The sequence below is a fragment of the Didymosphaeria variabile genome, assembly GCF_027946475.1.
Source record: "Didymosphaeria variabile strain IMI 356815 chromosome Unknown scaffold_6, whole genome shotgun sequence".
NCBI classification, from domain to species: Eukaryota; Fungi; Ascomycota; class Dothideomycetes; order Pleosporales; family Didymosphaeriaceae; genus Didymosphaeria; species Didymosphaeria variabile.
The window spans coordinates 2,660,206-2,684,994 of record NW_026611625.1 but is presented as its reverse complement, the minus strand read 5'-3'; the positions used below and the strand labels follow the sequence as shown (position 1 = coordinate 2,684,994).

General features: G+C 52.6%; 11 protein-coding genes across 11 annotated transcripts; 6 read left to right on the top strand and 5 right to left on the bottom strand.

Annotated features, from left to right (window-relative positions):
• Positions 1 to 1,252: 1,252 nt before the first annotated feature.
• N0V89_008781 (uncharacterized protein) lies at positions 1,253 to 2,720 on the top strand (the record flags this gene model as incomplete). The annotated part of the gene is made up of 3 exons (XM_056217534.1): positions 1,253 to 1,720; positions 1,819 to 2,393; positions 2,444 to 2,720. 3 exons carry the CDS (start codon positions 1,253 to 1,255, stop codon positions 2,718 to 2,720), a joined length of 1,320 nt encoding a protein of 439 aa, XP_056069090.1.
• A 2,684-nt stretch (positions 2,721 to 5,404) lies between these two features.
• Positions 5,405 to 6,446, bottom strand: N0V89_008780 (uncharacterized protein; the record flags this gene model as incomplete). The annotated part of the gene is made up of 3 exons (XM_056217533.1): positions 5,405 to 5,841; positions 5,891 to 5,985; positions 6,262 to 6,446. The coding sequence occupies 3 exons, from the start codon at positions 6,444 to 6,446 to the stop codon at positions 5,405 to 5,407; spliced, it is 717 nt and encodes a 238-aa protein (XP_056069089.1).
• Positions 6,447 to 9,076: 2,630 nt separating this feature from the next.
• N0V89_008779 (uncharacterized protein) lies at positions 9,077 to 10,008 on the bottom strand (the record flags this gene model as incomplete). Its single annotated transcript, XM_056217532.1, has 2 exons — positions 9,077 to 9,700; positions 9,766 to 10,008. 2 exons carry the CDS (start codon positions 10,006 to 10,008, stop codon positions 9,077 to 9,079), a joined length of 867 nt encoding a protein of 288 aa, XP_056069088.1.
• A 601-nt stretch (positions 10,009 to 10,609) lies between these two features.
• Positions 10,610 to 11,624, bottom strand: N0V89_008778 (uncharacterized protein; the record flags this gene model as incomplete). Its single annotated transcript, XM_056217531.1, has 2 exons — positions 10,610 to 11,120; positions 11,464 to 11,624. The coding sequence occupies 2 exons, from the start codon at positions 11,622 to 11,624 to the stop codon at positions 10,610 to 10,612; spliced, it is 672 nt and encodes a 223-aa protein (XP_056069087.1).
• A 570-nt stretch (positions 11,625 to 12,194) lies between these two features.
• Positions 12,195 to 13,220, bottom strand: N0V89_008777 (uncharacterized protein; the record flags this gene model as incomplete). Its single annotated transcript, XM_056217530.1, has 1 exon — positions 12,195 to 13,220. One exon carries the CDS (start codon positions 13,218 to 13,220, stop codon positions 12,195 to 12,197), a length of 1,026 nt encoding a protein of 341 aa, XP_056069086.1.
• A 497-nt stretch (positions 13,221 to 13,717) lies between these two features.
• zrg17 (cation diffusion zinc membrane transporter Zrg17) lies at positions 13,718 to 15,223 on the top strand (the record flags this gene model as incomplete). Its single annotated transcript, XM_056217529.1, has 2 exons — positions 13,718 to 14,104; positions 14,150 to 15,223. The coding sequence occupies 2 exons, from the start codon at positions 13,718 to 13,720 to the stop codon at positions 15,221 to 15,223; spliced, it is 1,461 nt and encodes a 486-aa protein (XP_056069085.1).
• Positions 15,224 to 15,808: 585 nt separating this feature from the next.
• Positions 15,809 to 16,530, top strand: N0V89_008775 (uncharacterized protein; the record flags this gene model as incomplete). The annotated part of the gene is made up of 2 exons (XM_056217528.1): positions 15,809 to 16,261; positions 16,345 to 16,530. The coding sequence occupies 2 exons, from the start codon at positions 15,809 to 15,811 to the stop codon at positions 16,528 to 16,530; spliced, it is 639 nt and encodes a 212-aa protein (XP_056069084.1).
• A 1,816-nt stretch (positions 16,531 to 18,346) lies between these two features.
• On the top strand, positions 18,347 to 18,922 carry N0V89_008774 (uncharacterized protein; the record flags this gene model as incomplete). The annotated part of the gene is made up of 1 exon (XM_056217527.1): positions 18,347 to 18,922. The coding sequence occupies one exon, from the start codon at positions 18,347 to 18,349 to the stop codon at positions 18,920 to 18,922; it is 576 nt and encodes a 191-aa protein (XP_056069083.1).
• A 775-nt stretch (positions 18,923 to 19,697) lies between these two features.
• On the top strand, positions 19,698 to 21,044 carry N0V89_008773 (uncharacterized protein; the record flags this gene model as incomplete). Its single annotated transcript, XM_056217526.1, has 3 exons — positions 19,698 to 19,776; positions 19,863 to 20,175; positions 20,222 to 21,044. The coding sequence occupies 3 exons, from the start codon at positions 19,698 to 19,700 to the stop codon at positions 21,042 to 21,044; spliced, it is 1,215 nt and encodes a 404-aa protein (XP_056069082.1).
• Positions 21,045 to 22,466: 1,422 nt separating this feature from the next.
• On the top strand, positions 22,467 to 23,141 carry N0V89_008772 (uncharacterized protein; the record flags this gene model as incomplete). Its single annotated transcript, XM_056217525.1, has 1 exon — positions 22,467 to 23,141. One exon carries the CDS (start codon positions 22,467 to 22,469, stop codon positions 23,139 to 23,141), a length of 675 nt encoding a protein of 224 aa, XP_056069081.1.
• A 449-nt stretch (positions 23,142 to 23,590) lies between these two features.
• QA3 (Quinate dehydrogenase) lies at positions 23,591 to 24,592 on the bottom strand (the record flags this gene model as incomplete). Its single annotated transcript, XM_056217524.1, has 2 exons — positions 23,591 to 24,327; positions 24,382 to 24,592. 2 exons carry the CDS (start codon positions 24,590 to 24,592, stop codon positions 23,591 to 23,593), a joined length of 948 nt encoding a protein of 315 aa, XP_056069080.1.
• Positions 24,593 to 24,789: the final 197 nt, after the last annotated feature.

Here is a 24,789-nt window from a genome sequence, read left to right as displayed (position 1 = left end):
GCATTTTTAGCGCGGCGTTTGGGTATTGGGTCGCGATTGCAGAGATCGCACATACTGCCAGCAAGACATTGGGCAGGGAAGGAACAGTTGAGTATGTACCATCCATCCACTAGGCGCAATGTCAAAAAGAGCGAGTCAACTCAAGTGTCTGTTGGCAGGAGCTCCCTGTTTGGCCTGCTTCCTCCTTCGCTCTTACAATGCACTTTGATCGCCTAATACTACATACTATTGCCTTCCACATTGTGCACTACCACCTCCCATTCAAAACTTCAGTCCCGAATCATTTCGGATAACGTACTAAACTCAACGCCAAGGCCCGATGTACCGGCCATGGATGCAGGCTGCCAAGCATCACCTCATGTCACAACACCCACCACGATCGCCACAGTATCGTCCACAGAAGCCTCAATCACCATGAAGCCCAAGCCGCGTACGCAAAAATACCCGATCCGCGCGCCGGTCCTTCCTCCGCACTACCTTTCTTGGATCGTAGACGTGTGCCAAGTATGTAACCCCACAGAAAGCTTACCACATATAGCGCTAGTCGGATCACTCGGGCGATGCTCGCGAACCTCACCTCCTCTGCTGAGTTGTTTGCTGCCTACGGGTCTTCACTCCTAAGTCGCTATGATTGTAGTGATAGACCATTGTAGGTAGCCGAAGCCACTCACTGTGATCTGGGGACGCTGGGGTGAAGGAAAAGGTAGATGAGTAGACTGTAAGTCGATCGATGCGTCTGGAATGTCATTTACACAGCCCTAATGACAACATCACTTCAAAAAGAAAAAGCTTCGCTTCGATGTTTGTCACCACTAGAACGCGGAAACTAGCCTCCTTGGATCCTTGGAGCTCAACTGTAGCTTGCGACTACATCCAGCCAAACAAGTTTCAGTTGCTGCTATTGTCCCACCATTCGCGCATTCGCGGGAGCTTAAATCTTGGCCAAATATTTCCTTCATGCCCATAGGATGTCCGGCAAGGTTTCGCCATCGCAAAGGCTCCGGCGTGCTTGGGAGTACGGGGTTACGACGACAGTGTGGCTTGGTTCTCTCTGGGGGGTGGCTGCTTTGTGCATGGCATTGTGTCATTAGCGTTGAGAAGAGCTAGATGCCGGCTTATAGTGGATAAGAAGGTACTAAAGTATGGCAGCAGCCTGTTTTATACTTCGCCGTATCCGCATGGAATCGTGGACGACCGCGCTGCCTCTTTCTTCGGTCTATCTTATAGTAATCACTCCTTTCTTTCCGTCATCATGCAGTTCAGAGATCTTGCTATTCTCGCTCTAGCGAGCCTCGTCGCTACTCAGGACAGCGACACCGACACTCAGTCGCTCAATGCCACGCTCTCTGGCAACGACCAGCTGTCTAACCTGACTTCGTTTCTTTCCCTCAACCCCGCTATTGTATCGACTCTCTCTCAAGCCAGCAACATCACCATCCTCGCTCCCTCCAACGATGCCTTCTCCGAGTTCGCTGAAACGGACGTTGGCCGGGATATTGCGAGCAACCCTGGCCTCCTAGCTGCACTGCTCCAGTACCATGTCCTCAACGGGACGTTCCAGGCCAGCCAGATTACGAATCAGAGCACTTTCGTTCCGACTTTCTTGAACAACGACACGTATGCGAACGTTACTGGCGGCCAGGTCGTCGAAGCCGTTAAAGTCGGAAATGAGACCGTATTCTACTCTGGGCTTCTGCAGAATGCCACAGTGACCACGGCTGTATGTCCCCTCGATTCCTCCCCACCTCTTATATAAACCTTTTAAACATCCACTAACAATGTTCAGGACCAAAACTTCACCGGCGGAACAGTCCACAGTACGCAATGTCGGGGTACAAAGCGGGTGTTCATGCTGGGCGACTGTCTAAGACTCCAGGCCTTACACCTCTCAGTCTGAAATCTCTAGACATTAGTAAATGGCTAGAACACCTACTTCACCAACCCACTTCCCTAGGTTATGAACATTATGCTGACTCTGTACCCCCACCTTTAGTCATCGACCGCGTCCTCGTGTTCCCTCCCAACGTCCTCGATACCGCCAACGCTTTGAATCTGACCTCCCTCCGCGGCGCCGTCAACGCAACCGACTCCATCGAGGCCGCCAACGCTCGCAACATCACTATCTTCGCGCCCAACAACGAGGCCTTCAACAACATCGGCTCAGCGCTAGCTAACCTCTCCAATGATGACCTGCAAAACATCCTCGAGTACCACATCGTCGAGGATGTGTACTACAGCACTTCTTTAGAGAACGGCACGACGCTGCAGACGGAGGACGATGATCGGGAGTTGACGATCACAACCAACGAGAACGGCACTGTTTTCGTGAACGCCGCGGAGGTCGTCGTCCCTAATGTGCTCATCGCGAATGGTGTCTTGCACATCATCGACAAGTAGGTTTCCCCCTCCTCCTTTCCTATTCCCATAGATTGAAACTTTTCAGTGTCCTCAATCCCGACAATACAGCCGTTCCCTCTGAGAGCGCTACAGCAGGCGCCCCCGGCTTCACAGGTAGCGCCGTCAGCGAGCAGCCCTTCACCAGTGGTCAGCCTACGCCTACTACCCAGGTCAACCCCACTTCGGAGGGTGCTGGCCCGGCGCAGAGCACTGCTGCTGGAAGTGGTAGCGAAACCAGTGGTGCGGCGATGCCGTTGATGACTAGTGGTGTGCAGTATGCCGCGCTGTTTGGTGCTGGTGCGGCTGCTTATCTTGGATTCTAAGAGTTAGTCGAGAGAAAGAGATGCAGATTCCATAAATGGACAAAAGGGTGCAAGAATGAGAGTGGAAGTCCGACGGTCGTGAGATTATAAATTGGGCCTTTAGGCTATGGTGAGCGTGTTTTGGGTTTATGTGTATATGGTTCGATCTTTCACAACATGCTTCGTTCTACCACGTTCTACTACCTATAGCTTGGATGCTTGAATCGATGATGTCTACACAACTAAAAAGATACAGCACTAACCTCGGACCACGCATACTCGTTGGAATTGTGATGATTCACACTTCGTTTGAAAGAACAGGCATGAAGGGAGTAAAGGCTTTTACAGATACTACTTTGGCCGGCTCGTATGCGCTGGCCCTCCAAGATCGAGCATGTACCTTTTCACGAAAATTAAGAGCCCTCTTGGTTTTCTGTCTACAACCTCAGATATTTATAATTATAACTATGCCTTAAAGTCAAGTCTCTCTATTACAAGTCCTGACGCTTAGTGTATATTCATGAAGTGTTAAATTGCAATCCTTTTTGCGTATGTAGTCATTAAGACAGTAAAGCTGGGTAGATAAAAGGTTACATATAATCTACCTTAACATGCACGAGCTGGCCAAACTAGTGTCTACAGAGGTCTGCGGTAAAATGAGATAGTCAAAGTCACTATTACAATTGGAAAGTGGCGTGGCCAGTCAGGGGCTGAGCAAACAAGGTCAGCAAACACTTTCCGCTTCTCAACGTCAGCTAACCCTTGTCTGTGCGTGTTGAGAGCAGAAGCGCCCATAGAAGGTCAAGTAAGTTATAGAGTTCGTTATCAAGTAACGGATTCATAGGTCAGGGACATGCACTTAAGCCCTTCACCGTTCATCCACTTCCATCGACCTGCATCACCGACATCCTCACCCTCGGAAGTATCGAACAGGGTGATTTATCTTATTGCCCTTTTTAGCATCAGCGTGATCTCATCTCTGCATCCAAGGCTGACGAATAACAGAGCGACACGTTCTGTTGACTCATCTCGAAGTCGAGATGTCCACTTACTTGAGGCACATAGCGCAACGAAGCAAATGAGGACGATAAGTGCTGTGTGATCTCCATTTCATAGGCTCTTTCCCAATCACAGTTGCTTGACTATGACGATTAACAACTCGACATTCTCATATTCGAGGTCCTAATGTGAAACTAGAAATTCATGCTAGGAAGACTAAATAGGTGTTTTTATCAACGGTACAGCCTGAACATCGCCCGCACAGCGATTGGAATAATTGCTCACAGGCCGGAAGTTTCGCGGTCAACGGAAAGGTTGTCGAGTTCGCAGCTGTATTTTATGAGTGGCATAATCTCAATTGAACCATCAAGCTCAATATTGGTGCAAAGACCTTTCAGGTAGGAACAAACCTCGCGTGCTTTCTTCGAGCGGTTTCAAACCATGTCTAACGCAAACGGGAACCGATGCTTTGATACTTCTGCATGTATTCTATCTGCATCGATCAGAAAGACCCAATGGAAAGTTTAGATCTGATTCCCTTGCCCAAGGAATTACCAGTCTAAAACATGGGGCGTTAGTTGGCTTTGGTCTACCCTTCACTATATGGCCATAGTACATCTGGTTACGCACTACATTGGGCGACGTGTAAAAGACCTCAAGGCTGATATTGAACATTGGGACGTAAAGAAATGGACTAGGGTACGGATGGTCTAAGAGGTAGTTCTCGCGCAACAATGATGGATCATGTGCGACGAGCAAATGATTAATGGCCGCGATCATCTCATCAGCAGCTTCAATTCAACCTACGGGAAGCCTAGATTCCTCGGGCATGAGTCCATTCCTACGTGGCAGTAAGGGCATTTCATTTGTTGAAGAGAGGGCGCTGTTATACGTACATTGAGCTGTTCCACTTTTGGTGCTACTGTGCCGATTCTTGAGTCTGAAGTCCACTTACGCAGTTGATAAAATCCATGCTCTTCTTGCACTATGTTCAGATAACACCAGCAAGCTCGACAAATTGCTGCGCCTGTTCGCGGACAGGATCCAAGAGTTTGGCAAACGCCCGAAGGACAAGATTAAATTCTGTGATGAAATGATACGGCTGGTAAGACTCTTGATTGTCCCAACAAACTATGGCCGCTCGTAGCATGCCGCGCTTTGCTAGCTAGAGTGCTTGGTGTCAATCTTGCATTACTTGGCATCACAGCTCGGTGTGCCTTTTGAGGAGGAAAGATACTGAAAAGTACCCATAGTACCCTTGAAACTCTGGTAATACACACAAAGATTCAAGTTTGTAGGCGCACCGAGTGAAGTAGGCTCGATTGCCACTCACGATGGACAGCTTTCTCCAACACGACCCTACAGCTCCATCTTAACTACCTTGAGAGGACCGTCACAAGAATGGCACGAAAAGGCCTACTCGCAGACGCGGAGGCTGTCGAGGTAGGGGCTCAAGTTTCAAATGACTCTTGATACAGAGGAGCCTTATATCAGTAGTAGTCCTCGAGGTATGCAGGAAAGGTGGTCATCAGATATCTTGAAGATATGCGGATATCTAAATAAGAAACTATGACACATTCTCTGCCTGATCTTCGTAAAGAATACATCCGCAACACTCTGACTAATGTTTAAGGTTTGGAGAAACTCTAAAATCATAGCACCTCCATTTCAAGGATCACAGTCTACGTCAATATCCTAGTGAACCTTTACACCAGTAGCAACCCTGCCATAGCTGCAGCACCCAAGTAAGGTCCTATGGTCTTCATCGTCGCTACGCCTTTGGTCGAGCTGGGATCCTCGGTCCCGGTCTCGGTCCCGCTCGCATTCCCAGCGTATTTGACACCCTCCTCGTCGAGAATTTCTTTGGCCGATCCTGGTACAGGGCTGCCTTCTTCGATTTCATCCGTGCGAAGGCACAGCAACTCGACGCGAACATCGTCACTTGATGCGCCAGTCGGTCCGGTAGTGTCAGTTCGGTTTGGCCAGAACATTAGGAAGTAAGGTTGCGGAAAGCGAACTGTCTGGTTGTAACCGGTGCCTGTGCCGCTGCCTCCGTGCATTGAACTATTGACTGCGACCGCGTCCTGAGGACACTTCTTTTCTTTGAGCGTCTGCTCGTCTAATGCGTAGTCCAGTCGAGGGCCTCCACATGTCAACCTTTCATCCAGGCACTTAGGAATAAATCAACTTACTAGTACTGAACATTCCTCCCCGCCACTTCGAGCCTCCACCAACAAGCGACGCACATTCCTGCGGGATAGTGGAGTTGAAAACATCACCACTGCAACTGCGTGTGGAGAGTGACCTCAGTGCAGATCTCTGAAAATGTCGTTTCAGGCCCGCGACGCACTCCTCTCCCAACATGGTCTTGCAATCCCCATTATCATTGATGCTCCTCTCAAGCACATCGCGGGAGAACGAGAACCCTTCTTGGACATACGTCCAAGTCGTTTGCAAACACGTGCCGATTGTCCCATTAGATCCTCCTGTGTTTAACCACACACGCGTCATTGCATCCTCCCCTGCTGCTGCCACACTGTATTGCGTGCGCGTAGAAAAGTACCAGGAGTTGTCTGGATCATCAATGACGCTGTTGCCATTGAGCCGGAGCGCTGGGATTGAGACGGTCTTGGAGCTGTTGAAGTTGAAAAAGTTTTCATTCGCATAGCATATTTGAGCTGCAGCTTTCAGAACGAGCAACGGAGTGAGAATGCCCAAGGCAAGCGTGTTGATCGTTCCACGAGCCATGTTGCGAGCGAGTGCAAAGGCCGCGGTTCTGCAGACAGGATGTGATAACGTACACCAAGCGTGCGCCGCAACAGCGATCAAGGCTAATTATGCATGTTGATGAGCGAGACGTGCAGAAATGGGCAAGGCGCAGCATTGCCTTAATTAAGTGCCAAGTTGCCCATCTAGTGAATCATCGTCGTTGGACTGTCATACTGTCTGCCTTAGCGTTTAGGCCTGCCCCGTATTACTAGCTAGCGCTCGGAGAGGTTAGTATGAGGTAGCCGACCATGAAAACTACGGGGCGTCTTACATGTTGCTCTGATCCTGTCATACGTGCCAGGACGGCTCGGTTGTGCTTTCTGCGAATTAGGAGGTTTAGAGCCGAAGCTGTTGTAGGTGCCCGCCCCCACTTGCACCGCGAAATCAGCGTGCATTAGATTGCGAACCGTGTGCAATAGATTGCGAATCGGACCTTGCATAGAACTCGCATCCTGCTGATCTTCTCAGTCGTACCTATCATCAACAACCTTCGACCGACCCCAAAGTTCCGCTTTGGCTCTTCCGATGGCATAACAATCGCTCAATATGTCCTACACACCGACTACAGATTTTTCTAAAGCCGATTTACATTTCTTCGGTACCAACGCCGATCAATCCGACTTTCTCCGAACATCGTAGTACTCCCATCGCACGATGTCGAGACGCAAGTGGCCGTGGAACTTCCGGTGCTCACCGGAAACTGAGAGCAACAAATGTGTCAAGCTTGAACATATTACAATAACGATCATGATGTAATTTATGGCATAGCAGTCTGCGGTCCTCTGAGGGTGTTTCTACGCTAAGCACAATAGGTGTGTACAGTGACAACATTGAGATGAAAAGTAGCCGGTCCTGCCCACCAGTCACAAACAGTCGTACAAGAGGAGTCTACAAGGCACATGCCTGTCTCTCCCCTATCATCCCCTGTCACCTGGGAACCGAGGCCTCCATAGGCCAAACCTCTGCCCTCCCCTTCGTCCACCACTACCACCTTTACCTCCAAGAGGCCTCATAGGTACGAAAGGTCCCATCACGTCTTCTGATTCAGTTCTACCACCCATACCGCGGGGCATCATCCACAGGGACCGCCCACCCATACCCATTCCATCTTCGGAGTCTGAGAAGCCGCCCATGCCTGGTGGCATAAACATATCGTCCTCTGGATCAGACAATCAGCACATCAACATCCACTACCCTTCCTCTTAGACGAAAGGCTTCCGGGACGCCCCCGAATTCCCTTTTCGAACTGCCCCCTTCCTCCTCAGACCCCCTTCACTTCTTATGCTGGGGGTGACGCTCTTCCCACTCCCATGCCTGCCCAAACCAGGCTCATCCTTGGGCAGCGTCTCCTTCACTACGCGCAGCAACCACTTCCCCAATTCCCCCGTCACCCATCCACCTGGCACGCCATGCTTTGCAACCAGATCCTTGACCGTCTCAGCACCCATGTTCCCGCATACGACACAGGCTTCAAAAACCTTCTCAAATTCGCCCTGCAATCCTCCTGGAACGGCAACACACCCTCTACACCGCACCTGCTGGGGGACATTCTTACGTGGCGGAACTGGTGCCCGCGCGGATGGTTGCGGGATGGGTGGCAATGGTTTGTCCGGCTGCAGCGCAGTTACCTTGTAATGCGTTGGCGGCGGACAGTGAAAGACGAAACGATGACAGTGCGAACAGATGTGGCTGAAATTGGTAGACGGATCGAGAGAGGTGGGAGTCTGGTTGCAGAGGGGACAGAGGGCGTTGTCCTGCGCTACTAACGGTGGTGGTGGCGGGACGTGTTTAGCGGTGGGACGGCCGTGGGCGGTGAAGACGCTAGAGGCAAGTTCGTGAGAGGTGTCATGTGAAACAGTGTATGCGTGCGAGGGGTCAACGGGTGATTTCTGAGAGGGGAGCTGGTCGCGATCTGAAAGCTTCGGTGGGATAAACGAAGAGTCGCTGGATAGGGGTGTTGAGGACCAGTGGCGGGAGAAGTTCCTAGCTGGGCTGGGTTCTGACTGAAGCACAGAGTTTGGCTTCTTGTTTGGGAGAGGGACTTGAGTAGTGCTTCCGCTTCTCATAGAATCTCCATGCGCCAGTTCTCGTCCGAAGTGGGAATTCAGCTGCGACACAGGCGCAAGACGCTTCCCAATTACACTGCGCTTGAAACGCGGCGAGTCCTTGTTGATGTTGTATTCCGGATTGCGTGATGTCCCCAGAATTGTCTTATGAGTGCGTGGAACCTGCTCTTCGACCAGCGAAGGGTACACTTTAGATGAAGTAGACGCCATGTTTGTAGTTACCAGAACCCTCTGCTCTCCGATTGCGAGCAATCTTATAAGACCGGGAAGACAATTGAAGAGGCGAGATTGTATATGTGATCGATCGAAACACTAACATGTTGTGCATCTAAAACAATGACGCACAATGGAAGAGGACGCCTGACATTGTGAACGATGACCGCGCAGAGTAGATTCGAAGAGTGTTGCGTGACGACCTCATTGTTCGTTTGCTGCTTTGCGGTATCTTGATTTAGTCATGCAGTTTGCCTGGGCAGCATCGATTCGAAGCTGTGCAATTGTTGGATCAAAGACGCGGGCACTGAATGGTCCAACGGCAGCTCCTCACTCACCACCGTCCCTTCTCCTCATCTCAGCCTCCAACTCTTCTACTGATATAGGTACCGTCCTCCCCTCCCACTTCGCCCGCTCTTCTTCAGCAAAGCTCTCCACACTCAACAATCCCACAACCAAAAACCCTAACTCCTCTCTCCCCGTATCAAAAACCTCCCACCATTCCACATCCGGCATCTTTATACCCGTCTCCTTCGCTGCAAGGTAAATCGCCGCAGTTGCTATGCTACTCGGCTGATGTGTCAGATATAGCAGCTGGGGACTCAGCAGCGCAGTGTTCAGGTACGCGACTGCGCGCTTTGCGAGCTCCGGCGCGCGTGGGTGCGAAAAGACGTCGAGGGCTTGGAGGTATGTTATGCACAGGGTGTAGGGGAGGGAGACGTGTACATTGAAGCCGAGGGTTTGGAGGATCCGTTGTTCGGTTGCGAAGAGCGTGGCGCGGCGTGTCTGGTAGGTGCCTTCGGAGACGTAGTACGTATCCGGTCCGGGTGGGTCAGTTGGTGGGTGGAGAGAGGTAAGGGTCGAGATATAGGCGTATACGTTTATAATGTTTCGCGGGGATTTCGGGTATGCGGAGAGCTTGGTCGTGAGGTAAAGTGAAGCGGCGGAAACTTGCTGTTGCGCGTCCAGATCAGCTTTTGATCGTGGGTTTGAATAGAAATGCGTCGTTGTAAATATACCTCACACCCGAACTCGGCCAGGCTACCACCCTCACTGCCTATCCAAAACCTCACAAACACTATCACAGCCTGCGCAATCACTTCCTGTGGCAATCGCAACAATATTCCCGCAGCTTGTGTGATCTGGGCGCCTGCAAAGCGAATCGAGTTCTCGAGATCTTGTGGAACGCCATCGAGCTGTGAGCTGGACGTTTCGAGCTGTGCGACCGTCGCGAGAGGATTTGCGAGAGGTGACGGCTGCATTTTGTTGTGATTTGAGGTCATGTAAGTTCCAGTGAAGGTTGGATGTCCAAGCTCAAGCTCAAATCCGAGAGTTCGGAACGGGCTTGGCGGGCTATTCTTGATGCGGTAGACTATCAGAGCATGGAGAGAGACCTCATATAGCAGATGTTATAATATGATGACACTATGGTTTTCGAAAACGAAAGAACGGTACTACAGAGAAGAATAGCGAGGCTTAGCTCTTGCGTCTAGGCACTTGCAGATTGTCATAATCGCGCAGTCCTATAGATGCACAAGGCTTGATTGAGTGACCATAATGTTACTCAGGCGTCTAAGAGTGGAGTTGTAGTTTCACACCTGGCATTGCCTTCATGCGAAAATTTTATCACCTGCAGGGGATCGAATGCGGTCATGACATTGCTCGAGAGTGAGCAGAAGAGCGCGGTAAGCGCAGGCTGCAAACAACGTGAGATTTTTGATATACTTTGATCATCGTATGTATAGACATTAGTATAGTCTGCCGTTGCAAATTGTATTGATCCACCTGAGACATATGCACACCATCCAATGACTACCAACGTCATGAGTGTCTTTGATTGTTTGTAATAAACCATAGGTAACTTCACCGCTGAGCAAAGTCGATAACCTGCGCTGTTTCTCTGCAACGTCCTCGCCTGGTGCCTAGCTCAGAATACATATCCCACAACACCTTTTTGGCAACAGGCGCTCTCCCTTCGAGTTGCATGTGCTCTTGTGGGTCCATCGACTGCCCAAGCTTCCACGTGAGTTGCTCGGGTATCGATGCTAACAGCTCACGGAAGAAAGCCCGGAAGATGAAGTGTGCTCTTTTCCAGTCTTCGAGCTCTAACCGTGCCCATTCGTAGTACCGTGGATGGAAACTCGGAACGATCCGTAGGTGAACCAGAGAGGGAAATTGTGCAAAAAGAGAAGTCCAATCGATGTAGCTGTTCATTCGTTGTGCATCTTTTAATTGAAGCTCGAGGTGCATCTTCTTTATTCTGCTGCAGTCCCATCCAGTCGGCATTTCCAGTGTCGTAGCGGGGAAGTTGTCTAGTGACATGGCAAAGTAGTTGCAATGGTAAAATTGATCTTTGGCTTCATAGTACAGTGATCTAGAGACGCGCATGGAATCCAAGCATACGATGGGCTCGGTAGGTGCATCCCGGTGAACAATTGGTGGTCTCCCAGTCTGCGCGCGTTTGATGTTTAGCTTTGCTCGATTCCTCAGAACATTAGCACGTTTCTTCTGATCTCGAATGATGTTTTTGGCCTCCAGGATAGGTATTTTTCGTCCGCGGCGAACGACAAGATACGAAAGCACATGATCCCTGACTTCCCTTGGAAGATCAAAGAAAGCGAATGGCCCGCCCCGAGCTGCCGGGAAAGATGACGTGCACGGCGGGTTGTTGCTTGTGGCGTCAGTATCTTGCAAAATTTTTGCACGAAAGTACTTACTGGGCCACTCGTTGGATCTTCGCAGCGGGTCGCATCGGTGGGACTTCAATTGTGCAGCTTCTCCTACTCTTCTTGCATTCTTGACCAGCAACGGGCGTTTCCACCACCTCTTCAATCTTGCACTTCCTGTACGGATTTCTGCGAAGCGCCATCATGGACATGTAAAATTGTTGAATCTGCCGTACGTAAGTATATGGTTGTGAGATTGCAAACCAGGAAAATATAATTTCCGTACCTTGACCAAATTGCAGTAGCAACAGGCCGCATCCCTAAACACGTAGCGCACAGAAGGCGGTCCCGGCACACTGCGGGTGCGCCGTGGGATGCGAACCATTTTGACTCGAGTGGAATGAGGCGTGTTTCGGGGAGGGTATTGAGGGTCTGACACCTCGTCTCCGCTTGGGGCCATGCACTCTACGCGAACGAAGACGACATCGCAAAAGGCCAGCGATGGTCAACCGACCACTTGAAGCAGGCTACGCACATCTTTATAAAGAGAGTGGATGTCTGAACAATTTGTAAAGATGTGCCGACAGTGCAGCGTAGTGCTAAAGTTGGATCAAGTGAGCAGGCGGAGAGTTTGTTTAGTTCACGGCTTAAGGGCTTAGCGTTTCAGAACCGAAATATTATCGACTATAAAAGACGTGTTAAGACCAGCAAGAGCAGTGCCAAAGGCCTGTCACTGCGACTTATGTGCCGCTATAGCGCTTTCGTGTGGTCGCTGTAATTAGCTAGCCGTCGTCGCTGACCATTTTTGAGTGTCTGAAATACTTCATGCCGACCCAGGCTACGACGACCCATACCCATGCCATAACCGCAGTGCATACCAACAATGCTGGATAATAGCCTGTAATGGGGAGTGTAGGGTCGTCTTCCAGCTCGGGCGGCGCATACGGCGTCTCTCCGACATCCCAAGCCCAGGTCCAGACACCGAGGCAGGAACCCATGCCTACGACGAAGACAATCCAAGTTCCTATGAGGATGATCCAGCCCCACCACTCCGTCTCGCTGTAGTCCCATTCTTCTTCTAGTGTCAAATCAGTCGGCGAGTGCACGGTGCTTAGTGACGTGTGCTGCATTACTCGGTTCGGCCGACGATGCAGTCCAGCATCCGCAGCTTGTAGCGAGCTGGTGCCATATGAGGATCCGCTCGAGGCTGAGGGGTTATCAAAGGAGACAGTCTCATCGTCGTCTGTAGTCGATGCATAGGGCGCCGCTGAATGGGCAATAGCTGATGCTAACACGTCCGGGTTTGGCTCGTCAATTTGGTAGAGTGGTTTCCTCGTGGTGGATGTAGAGAATGATAGCACAGCTGTCGGCGACCTTCCACGGTCACATGGCGAGTTGCGCGACGCATGGCCGTAGGACTCTTCCCCGGCTGTCGTCTCCACCATGTTGGTATTGTTGAGGTTGGTAGTTTGGCTCTCGTGTGGGCCCCGGCGCAGCATGTTCTCTCCCAAGAGGCCTTGTCTGAGCGACCCCTTCCTTTTCCTTCCCGAAGGTCGTAGCGCGTCCATTATCCTGGAGCCACGTGTGGTTCCTTCTTTCCTGCCAGCCTTGTCGTCTTCCCGAGTCAGTTTTGATGAACCATCCTCTTTCGCCGAGAGTCCCACAAATGGCACTTCTTCCAGGATTCCATCCGACCTCCTGCGCCTATGTGCATCCGCGGCTTTGCCCTGGCTCTTCTTCGACTCTATCCCAAATGGTCGCGCCGCATTCGGATGACCGTCCCTAGGCAGACTCGTCACATCCTCCATTCGTCACGACATGGAGACCAACCGACGGATACCTGGATATAGAAGGCTACGTTGGTAAGAGCTAGACGAGTTACCCCCGGATAATCAAGTGCAGGAAACGCGCCCTTCCCTGGGCCAAGGCGACGTGTTCCAGGTTACTGATTCACTTGACACACAGTGATCCTCGCATACGATTTTGACGGGTTGGCCTCAGATATGTACAAACTGTCAAAGACTGTATTCCATGCCTTCGGTGCCTCAGGAAAAGGGTGGACGCGTGGTGATAAGCTGCTAGGAACGGCTGTGGCGGCGGCTCTGCTTTGTGCAGCATGACCGCGGACTTTTCAACAGCGGTGATCCCGGCACGTCTCGTAAACGTCCATGCTACTTCTAGACGCGCATTTACCCCCTCCTCCGCTTTCACCAGCAGGAGCCTACGCGCAACAAACATCGCGCAATGTCTGCCGCTGATTGAACTTGCACTTTACGTCACTCTTTTTGACTTCATTCATATCAACATGGCGGCTAACATGCCGCTCCCTGTCCCACCGCGGACCCCCACGCCGCCTCCTGAAGACGACAATCCCCCCGTGGGACTAGGTCTGGAGGATCAGCCGTCCCCGACGAAATTGGGGTTCAATGTGAATGCGCTCTCGCCTATGTCTGTAACCTTTCCGTCTGAAAGATATGGGACACTCGCACCCAGCGACTCGCTCTCACAGAAGGCCTCTCCAAGCACCATCTACAGCCCCATGAGCGCAGCGTTTCCTTATACGCCCGCCAGCGCGATGAGCGGCGCGAGCGACACAGAAGCACCATCAGTGAGCAGTGTCGGAGATGCGCGCAACCCGTTCAACTTTCAGTCGGTCACCTATATGCCCAACAAGCCTCAAGGCGTCAAGAACGTACGTCTACCATGTCACATGAAGAGCTTTCACTGACCTGCATAGGATGTTGGCCGACGTCGCGGACACAAGTATAAGCACAGCAGTGTTTCCCACCAAATATTCCTCGAACCTCCACCACGTGCCCCGCTCCAGCTACCTGCGTCCCTCCCCGTGCCTACCTTCAAAGAATACCGGGCAAGCATATCCAAGGAGCAGAGACTCAGGTTGGCATGGTGCTTCTGTCACCTCTTCGTGGCTGGCTTGGTCGGGTGGGGCGCACACGAATCGCTCGCTCTCACCGTCTTATCCCGTCTGATTTTCTACGATGCTCTTGGGGCTTTCCTTTGCATTGCCGTGGACATCGGCTCAAATTTTGAGGTCTGGAAGCGGTCGACTATCCGACATCCTTTTGGCTTTGAGCGCTCCGAGGTCATTGCCGGACTCGGAATGTCAGTTGGACTACTCTTTATGGGCTTGGACCTGATTTCGCACGGCTTGACACACGCATTCGAAGACAAGGGCGGCCATACCCCACATCACGCACATGCACACGAACGTGTCTCCCCAGGAAGCATAGACCTCGCGGCTCTGAGTGGGATTATTTGCACTGTCGTATCGGCCACGTTGCTCAAGAATCATGCCCGCATCGGCAAGGTTATGAGGCTCGGAGCTATTGCTAACCTCCCTTCAGTGCTGAGCAACCCTTCGCATTTCTTGACCTTGTCCTGCTCGTCTCTCCTACTCATCCTGCCTCTGCTGAGTATCCAGATGTATGTCTGGATAGACCGCACTCTTTCATTCTCCGTCGCAATCGCCATGGTCGCACTCGGGTGGGTCCAAGGGTGGTCGCTGGGTAAGATGCTCATGATGTCTTACTCAGGGCCGGGGGTTTCAGCCGTCATGTACGACATAGAGACAGATCCGGCCGTCAGTGCTGTGGAGGAGGCCAAATTTTGGCAGGTGCACTATGGGCTGTGCCAGGCGAATCTACGGCTGCGCGTGCGCAATCTGGAGGAGATTGGTCGACTGCGAGACCGGGTTGCGAGCATGGTTCGGAATCGGCTGGCCGGGGGCTACGGTGGTGGCGGCGGGCAGAAGTGGGAGGTCTCTACACAAATCACGCTCGAGAAGGACTGAGCACAGATGGCCCCCGCTGGCGTTTGCATAGCTAAAGTAAATGTTGTGGATACGGCTGCGAGTGTTGGCGATCCCATTCAGAGTTCCCACCGGCCGAACGCGCCCAGAAGGTGTGAGATACACATTCAGTGACGCATTTCGAACAATCGGGACGCTTGCTACAGTGCGCAACACTGCATGCGGAACCCACATGCAGTGTTTGCTCCCAACGAAGACATCATCTGGCTGCAACCTGAGACAGCTGGCAGCCCTCTGTGTGCAGCGCCTGACATGGCGGCACGCTAGCGAAACCCTTGACGGCCCGTAGCATTGATCAACAGGCACTCCGGGCTGGGCACTCACCGCCCAACGCGTTCTGGTTGTTTCTGGGGAGCCAGGAGAGGCCTTGACTCGCTGAGGGCACGCTGGACTCCATGTCGTCTGCCTGCAGGCGCTTGCTGTCTTTTCCACCGCCTGTTGGCTTTCTCCACACGCACGCTCGCTTGACGCACGCCTCCTGCACCACTGCCTGAGTGTCTGCCAGCACCGGACCTGTGAGGCTGGCACCACTCGGGCATCCTGTATATACCCACCCTACCCCAGGATATGGCCCGGGATCGGGCTGCGCGTGACTCCAGATATCTTTACGAAGACAATTCTGACAAGCAACGGGAGCGTGACCGCGAGGAGCGCAGATACCGCCGAAGACACCGGCATCGCGACGATTTCGACTACGACTACGAAGACCACAGGCAGCGACGAGAGCGTCGAAGAGCGGAGGAGGCCAGACGACAAGCCGAGGTCGACATTGATGAATTAAGGGCACGCCGAGAGTCATATTACAGCAGGCCCGAGGCCGATCGACGTCGCGACTCGCAGCGCATGGCACAGGATATTCGCGTGGAACGGGAAAAGGATAGACCGCGGAGTAGTAAGAAGGAGGTCAGACGGGACGGTACGGTGCGGCGAAAGAAGAGGAGGGAAACAGTCGAGGATGACCGGAGCGACGACTACGTTTATGGCCGGCCCAAATCAAGGGCGGTGGTGGAGGAGGTCACCGTGAGGCGATCATCCGGAAAAAGAAGGAGCGATGAAGGAGGCTCGTCAAGCCGGACAGAACACACGCCTCTCTCTGGGTCAAGATCTGCCTCGCTGCGCAAAGAAGAAGTGCCGAAATTGAGCAGGAGCATGTCGGCACGAGAGTCACAGCGAGTGTACATGACCAGACCGTCCGCACGACGTACCAGCACTATCAAATTGCCGGCGGCGACCGCTGCGCCTCTAGCGAGGTCGCATACTGTATCCGCCAAAGACACCAGAAGAAGTAGTGGCCTGCTTGCTACGTTTTTCAGAGCCCCACCCCGCCCACAGACCGCTGTGCTTCCCAAAGAGGTCACCAGGTTCGTTTCGATGTGTGCACGTCAACGATGCCAGCTAATAGAACAGGGTGGATTGCATCATTTGCATGGACGATGACTTGCCCACGAACAAGACTGCGAAGCTTGGGTGCGGCCATCGCATGTGCCACTCGTGTCTCAAACGTCAGTTCACCCTGTCGGTCTCTGATCCCAAACACATGCCTCCCACGTGCTGCAACGCAGAGCACATACCCTTGCAAAAGGTCGAACGTCTATTTGATGACAAGTTCAAGAGACTTTGGAATAAGAAATACCAGGAGTACACAACCGCCAATCGACTGTACTGTCCAACAAGAGGCTGTGGGGAATGGATCAAACCTTCGAAAATCCGCATGGACTTGACATATGGCAGGAAGTACGCACGTTGTGGCCGATGCAATACCAAAGTTTGTGTTTTGTGCAGTGCAAAGTTTCACACAAGGCGGGAATGTCCGAGAGACGAAGAGACGAATCGACTAGTTGAGATGGCGAAAGAAAAAGGCTGGCAGCGTTGCTACAACTGTAGGGCGGTCGTCGAACTAAAAGAGGGCTGCAACCATATGACTTGGTGAGTTGACCTGCTCCACATGATGATATCACATTGACTTTTGAAAGCCGCTGCACAGCTCAATTCTGTATGGTGTGTGCAGCCCCTTGGAAAACCTGCAATTGCCCATGGTTCAATTACGCCCATCTCGACGAAGACGACCGCCTAAACGACATGCGCGTACCAAACAACGCCCACGATTATGTCGAAGTCATAGAAATGCCGTCTCAGCCTGAACCTGCACCCCTCCGCCGCGCCAGCACACGAACACGCCGCAGGCCAGAACGCGAACGGAACCTCGATCGAGCTGACGACATTCTCGCAGCCCACCTGCAGGCCCAGCTCCGGATGGAGAGCACGCCGACAGCATCAGAAGTCCACCGTGCTGACCCTGGCGTTGGTGTCTATGGCCTAGGGAATTCTGGAGGCCACCACATGAACGATTCGTACGCTGTACGACCACTCGCTACAGCGGCTGCTCGCACAGCTACCCGCTCCGCAGCGCCACGGTCTTTTTTCAGCAGTCGCCGCGCAGTACGCGAAGTGCCCCGAGAAGTGCCCCGGCCACAAATTGTACAAACCGTGAGGGCATCGGCCATGGCTGGCTTGTCAAGAGACGGGTCCAAGCGCGGAGCCAACAGAGTTGGTACCTGGCTTAGCCATGTATCAATAGACGAAGAAGCGATTCACACAGCACCGAGAGACGTCGAGGTTGACGATTGGAGAGTTGATGGGTCTGTCCGAGGGATCGATTGAACATACATTAACCCTCTTATACATTGTTTAGCATCTACGATTGGATATCTCAGCTTATACCATCTGATGATATAGCTTGGAGATGTAGATGGATAGGGCAAGGTCACGCATATTTGGACATATTCTGATAGCTTGTTTAGCAAGATACCCTCCCTGAGCGCCTAGGGCAGCTACGCTGCGATACCAGTAATGTATACTTACATGATAAAACGGCGAGACTTGTAGTGGCGTGCTGTGAGGCGCTCCTGATGTGCGGGCGATCAGTGCATCTCTTGGCACCATGTACACATAGTGATGTCATTCACAGCTCACTTGCTCCAAGCTCCGGCATAGCTCTAGAGCTACCACTACTCTCCAACCTACGCCATAGACAAAACTCGAGGTTCATCTTGCTCTCCCTATCTGCCTTCGAATTGCACACATACACACGCACGAAACGTCACAATGTCTTTCCTCCGATCCTCAGCAGTTGTACGCTCAGCGCTTATGAGGCCGGCCGCTTCTGTCGCTCCTTGCGCCCGATTCCATACCGTGCGCTCGCTCCGTGCACAGCAAGACTACGGCTCGGGCGAGGGCAATCCCGCAGGCGAGAACCCCCAGCAGCAAGGCAAGCGCGGCCGCGAAGACCTCGAACACCCCGGTCCACCAGCACCGAACGTCGGACAGGGTAACAAAACCTCTCCGGACTCGTCTTCCTCGCAATCCTCCAGCTCGAGCTCGAAGGGCTCTAATGGAGGCAGCGGCAGTGGAAAGCAGGCGGAGTCGACGGACAAGGACGTCAAGGGAGTCAAAGGTGCGCAGCCCAAGATTTTGAATGAGAATCCGCCCAAGGGAGACAATGCCCCTGAAGAGGTCAAGCAGCATAATCGGGAGTTGGATCAGAGGGCTGAGAAGGCACATGAGCAGGTTAGCAATGAGGACGCGAAGCAGGATAAGGTGCCGAAAAGCTTCTGGTCTGGTAAGTACATGTCTATCCTTATGGCGGCTGCGTCTCCCAAGACGAAGGCCGTACTTGAATAATTGCTCTAACGCAGTTCAGGACATGGAGGAGCGGATAAGGAGCCTTGATCGAAATGTTCGAGTACCCGTACACACGTCCAGAGGCGGAATTTGTATGATAGAGTTATGTGCATCTATGGTTTCTCTCGTATGACATTAGCATCAATGCGCACAGAAGCTGTGTAGCTACCGGATGATGGTGGACATTCTACCAGTTAAAGCGCTCTTACGATACATTCTCACTATGTGCAATCGTTGAATTGTGTAATCGCTGCACATTCCGTCTCATCTTCACAATTATGGCCCCAGCGTCGTGTGCTTGTTTTGGTGACGTCAGGGGCGTAGCCAAAGCGCGGTCCCCGCAAAATGCAATCGCGATGGCATTTTCGAAATGCCACATCGCATACTCGTGAGAACGCCATGAAGATCGACGCCCTTCAAGACAATCTGTCTTCCATTCACAGTGACCACCACGAGACAGCTTGAAACAGTAGGCTAGACTTCGCTGGCCCTGGCAGCCGCGGCGACGTAATTGACGCGACGTTCACAGGCGGCACACACCGCAAAGCTCGGTCCTCTGGTTGGTTGCGGGGCTGCAGGAGCGGATCTTGCTTGCCCTTTTCTCAAACGTGCATACTACGTCACTGCATTTGCTGCATAGAGCTTTGTCTCGTTCCCCTCATAAGCTTCCTGCTTTCTACATTCCTCTCATCTCCCGCTCAACCATCGCCCCTGTGTCGCCCAATCTATATTGATTAGCTCGACTACCTGATCTTCACCCTACGCAGATCACATAATGAGGTTCTCGACTGTATCCGCCGTCGTGGTGGCTCTTGCCGCTCAGGCCACAGCCAACAGCTGGTTCGGTAAACCCGGTGCGTATTGTAGGAACACCTTTCCTTTAATCTATTGCTCGGCGCGCTTTAATATCGGATATTGGACCCGTAACTGACTTCAAAAGTGTATAACAAGTGGCACGAGACTGAGCTCGAGCGATGGCTGTCTGACAATAACGTCCCCTATCCTACGCCCTCGGACCGCAAGGATCTCGAGAACTTGGTCAAGGACAACTGGAACGATAAGGTTGTCACGCCCTACAACAGCTGGGATACCCAGACGCTGCAGAACTACCTGACCCTTAAGGGCCAGCAGGCAAAGAAGGGCACCGAGAAGGACGCGAAGTCGCTCGCCGAGCAGGTCAAGGTTTACTGGACCGAGACAGAGGATTCGGCCAACCAGGCCTATGGTAGCGTCAAGGACTGGATTTTTGACACGTATGTGAAATCTGTCCAAATCATGGTCTTTACTAACAATGAATAGCTGGACCGACTCTCAGTTGAAGGCCTTTGCCGACAAGCATGGCATCCCCGTTCCCCAGCCCCGCCAGCGCGACTCCCTCCTCAAGGCTGTGCGCGAGAACTACCAGTCCACTGCCAACAAGGTCTCGGAGACCGTCAACTACCCCGGTGACTGGCTCTACGAATCTTGGTCCGATTCTGACTTGAAGTCCTGGTTCGATGAACGTGGCTACCCTGTTCCCCAGCCTTCTGCTCGTGACAGCCTCATTGCCAACATCCGTCGTCAATCTCGCATCGCTAGTCTAAACCTCCAGGGCGCCTACGCTCAAGCTTCTTCTTCCGCCGCGGCTGCTCAACAGAGCCTCAGCGATGCTCTCCTCGACTCCTGGTCCGACAGCCAGATCAAGGAATGGGCCGATAAGAATGGCATCAAGGTTCCCCAGGGCTCCAAGCGCAACGAACTCCTTGCCCTCGCCCGCAAGCACCGTGCCCGTCTCTATGGTGACAGCGCTTCTGCTACTGCTGAGAGCGCTTACGGTGCTGCTACTTCCAAGGCTGGCAACCAGTACGTGGCTGCTACTGATGGTTTTGCCGGATACACCAACTGGATCAAGGCTCAATTTGGTATCGCCACTGATGCTGCTGCTGCATCCGCCTCAAGCGCCACAGGTAGCGCTGCCAAGAGTGCTTCCAGCGTCTCCTCATCCATTTCCAAGTCTGCCGCCAGCGCCTCCTCTTCTGCTTCCAAATCCAACGCTTCTGCCTCCAAGTCTGCTCAGAGCGCGTACGACCAAGCTGCTTCTAGCGCGGCCTCCGCCACCGACCGCGTCAAGGAAGAGTTGTAAACTATACGGCACTTGGCTAGTAGACTGCTCAGCAATGAGATGGATACCCTTGCTTGAGTCTCGCTACAATCAAACAAACGTTTCACACACAACCTCATCTCACACGATCACGCACGTTCACGACCTCACGACACAATCAAAACGAACCAATAGGCGAAAATTGAAGTGAAAGGACTTGTAACTTTAGCTTTAGCTGTACTAATCAGGATATTCCCCTGCGAAGATGGATGGTTGGGTTTGCATTTCGGCGGCTCTCTTTCTGCGCGGAATGTGCGAGATGCCTGGTAGCTCTCGCCCCTTAGTTACTTTACGTAGTCGGCGTAGGAGTATCCGAATGGATGGTAATCTTCTTAACCATCTTCCTCTACTTCGTCTATGCTTTTGTTCCTCCCTCATATCAACTTCGTCCCCATATATCTTTGACTTTAGTCCAGTGTCCCGGTCCCTCCATCCCTATTCACACCCTTCTTCCCTTCCCTTCACAGTCTCGCCTTCGGTTTGATACTCCGACTCGCATACTCAATCGCAGCTTCGTACCCATAAACTCCGAGCCCGCATATCACGGCTTCCGCCTTGTCACTTAGATAACTATGGTGTCGGAAGGATTCGCGCGCGTGCACGTTACTTATATGAACTTCGACGAAGGGAAGTTCGCAGCCGAGAAGGGCATCGCGTATGGCGACGGATGTGTGTGTGAGGGCGCCGGGGTTGATGATGACGGCGTCGACTCGACCGCGCGCTTCGTGGATGCGGTCTATTAACACGCCCTCGTGATTCGATTGCAGGTGGGAGAAGGTTATGGATTTGGAAGCGCATTGGGATTCGGCAGAGGCGATTACGTCGGGGAGCGTGGTTGAGCCGTAGATGCTGGGTTCGCGCGTGCCGAGGAGGTTGAGATTAGGGCCGTTGAGGAGGAGGATTGATTTGGCGCCGGACATTGTAACTTCTGTGTAGTGCTTGAAGGTAGAATGCTTCGGATGTTGGGGGAGTGAAACCGATACAGCAAGAGTTCTTAAGACTGGAAAATGATATTAACTTTTGAGAGGAAACTGGTAGAATTGAATGCGGGGAATGACCCAGGTCAGCAGCTTTTCCGCAGTGCTCGCTGAATGATGCATGTGGTTTGGAGCGGAATGCAATTCCGATGCGGAATGGCGGATAAACCCTCTGCCGCCTGTTGAACGAACCATTCCATCTCCCCTCCCATTTGCTATTCGATAACTCCTGCAGTACCCATGCTTCTCCGAGCTCCGGATCATACCAGACGTCAGCATGCGGATCTCTCCAATCTTTTGGAGCTGTTACGGCTTGCTGCGGGTGTCAATCTGGTACCAACCCCCACCACACTACCATCTTATCTTAGTGGGGAACCAACAACGTTCGTTCCTGGCGTAACTCTGCGCTTCAAAATGACACACAACTATGGACGACATCTCGCGCGAAGAACTTGATGGGATATACGCTTTCGCAGTGCAGCTGGGCAAAGATGCAGGTCGTATGCTCATGGACGCGGCGAAAGCCAGGATGAGCCACGCAGACTCAAGCGCGCAGAAAGAGCATGTGCAAAAGATGAATGCAGTCGATCTAGTCACCGAGACAGATGAGGATGTCGAAGCGTACCTCAAGACCCAGATTACTTCCCGCTATCCAAGCCACAATTTCGTCGGCGAAGAATCTTACTCAAAAGGCGCGTCGAGGGACTACTTGATCAACGACGAACCGACATGGTGCGTGGATCCTCTGGATGGGACGGTTAATTACATCCATCTCTTCCCCATGTTCTGCGTCAGCATCGCCTTCATTCATAGATCGAAACCCCTGATCGGCGTTATCTACGCGCCCTTCCTCAACCAATTCTTCAAGTCCTGCGCCGGCCGCGGCGCCTGGCTCAACGACACGCAGCCCCTTCCCCTCCTGAGAAATCCCATCCCCCCGATGCCGGAGAAGGCGCCGAGCGGGTGCGTGTTCAGCTGTGAGTGGGGAAAGGATAGGAGGGATGGCCCAGATAGCAATATGCATAGAAAGGTGGAGAGCTTTGTGAATATGGCGAGTGAGGTTGGGGGAGGCAGGGGAGGGGAGGTATGGTGCACGGTGTGAGAAGTCTTGGGAGTGCAACGCTGGATTTAGCATATGTTGCTATGGGAAGTTTTGATATCTGGTGGGAGGGTGGGTGTTGGGAGTGGTAAGTTTGCATGAACTGATGGGCGACTGTGGCTAATGAGCATAGGGACGTTGCCGCGGGCTTTGCTATCCTCATAGAGGCAGGAGGGCTGGTTACCACTGCGAATCCACCATATCCGAACGAAGATACTGCGCCTGTTGAAGATGTAAAGATGGGAAGTCGGCTGTACCTCGCTATTCGACCGGCAGGTGGTTCGGCTACAGAAACGGGACGACAGAGCCAGGAAAGAACAGTGAGGGAAGTCTGGAAACGAGTCCGAAATCTAGATTACAATAGACCAGGAGCATGATATAGCAAGATAAATATTGCATGAACGCTACTTAGATGCTGATAATATATACATGAATTTTGGAAATCCCCTTCTCTATAACCTCGCCTCACTCAACTTGGCCGCAATAACCTCCATCACCTTCTTCACCGGCATCTGCTCCACCGTCTTCCCAGTCCAATACTTATCTTGCTCCAGCCCCTGGTATATCATCGCCTCGGTCCCCAGGATAACCTTCCAGTCCTCCTTCTGACTGATCTCTGCAATCTCCGTCCACGGCGAGGGATGGTAGCACATTTCGAGTATCGCGCCCTTGTGCGACTTTTGCAAAAAGCATTCTAGCACCGCACGCGCCTCTTTCTCTGTTTCTGTCTTGGGAGAGAAGTTGGGCACACATGCGACGATGGCGCCTACGCCTTCTAGCTCTTGGGCTTGGGAGACGGTAGATACATCGATGAGATCGTCTCCGTACCCGCGCGCTGTGCACTCCTCAATCACGGCCCTAACCTCGGCACGATCCCTATTGACCAAGTACACCTTACTCGCCTTCATCCACGTGCGTAGTGCATACACGGCGCTTCGTGCCGCACCTCCTCCGCCGACGACCAGCGCTGGGCGGCCGTGAAAGGAAGTATCTGGGTCGGACACATTCGCATAGAAGGAATCCCGGATGCCGATGACGTCGGTGTTTGTGCCCATGTAGAGGCGTTTCCCTGTCTCTGGGTCGGTCCTGATGAACAGGGTGTTTACGGCGCCGACGGCGGAGCCTTCGGGGGTGAGGCCATCGAGGTGGGGGAGGATGGCGACTTTGTGAGGCATGGTCACTGAGGCGCCTGGACCACAATCAGCTCATATTGATGGTGAGTATTAAATTTGGACAAACATACCGTAGAATCGGGGGTCTTCACGTAGTCTCAAGAAGAGAGCCATGTCTGTGGAGTCGAGAGGAAATTGCGACCATGGTAGACCGATGCCATCGTATATTGTTTGGTGGAGGAGAGGAGATAGAGAGTGTGCAATGGGGTGGCCGAAGAGATAACCGTGACGCTCGACGGCATCCAAGCGTGAGGACTCGTGGGATTCAGTCTGCTGTGCCATGACGGATGCGATGAAACGAAAAGGAAGGTTGTGTCTTCGGTCGTTCTTTGGGCGATCTGGGGGAAAAATGCACGGGCGATTAGGATCTATGCAATGCCTTTGAAATATGTCCGAGGTTCAATTGGCTACCCCGGGCGTTTTGTACAAGATTCATGCAACCCGTCGATGGGAGAGAACAACCCCGCAGATTCTCTGCG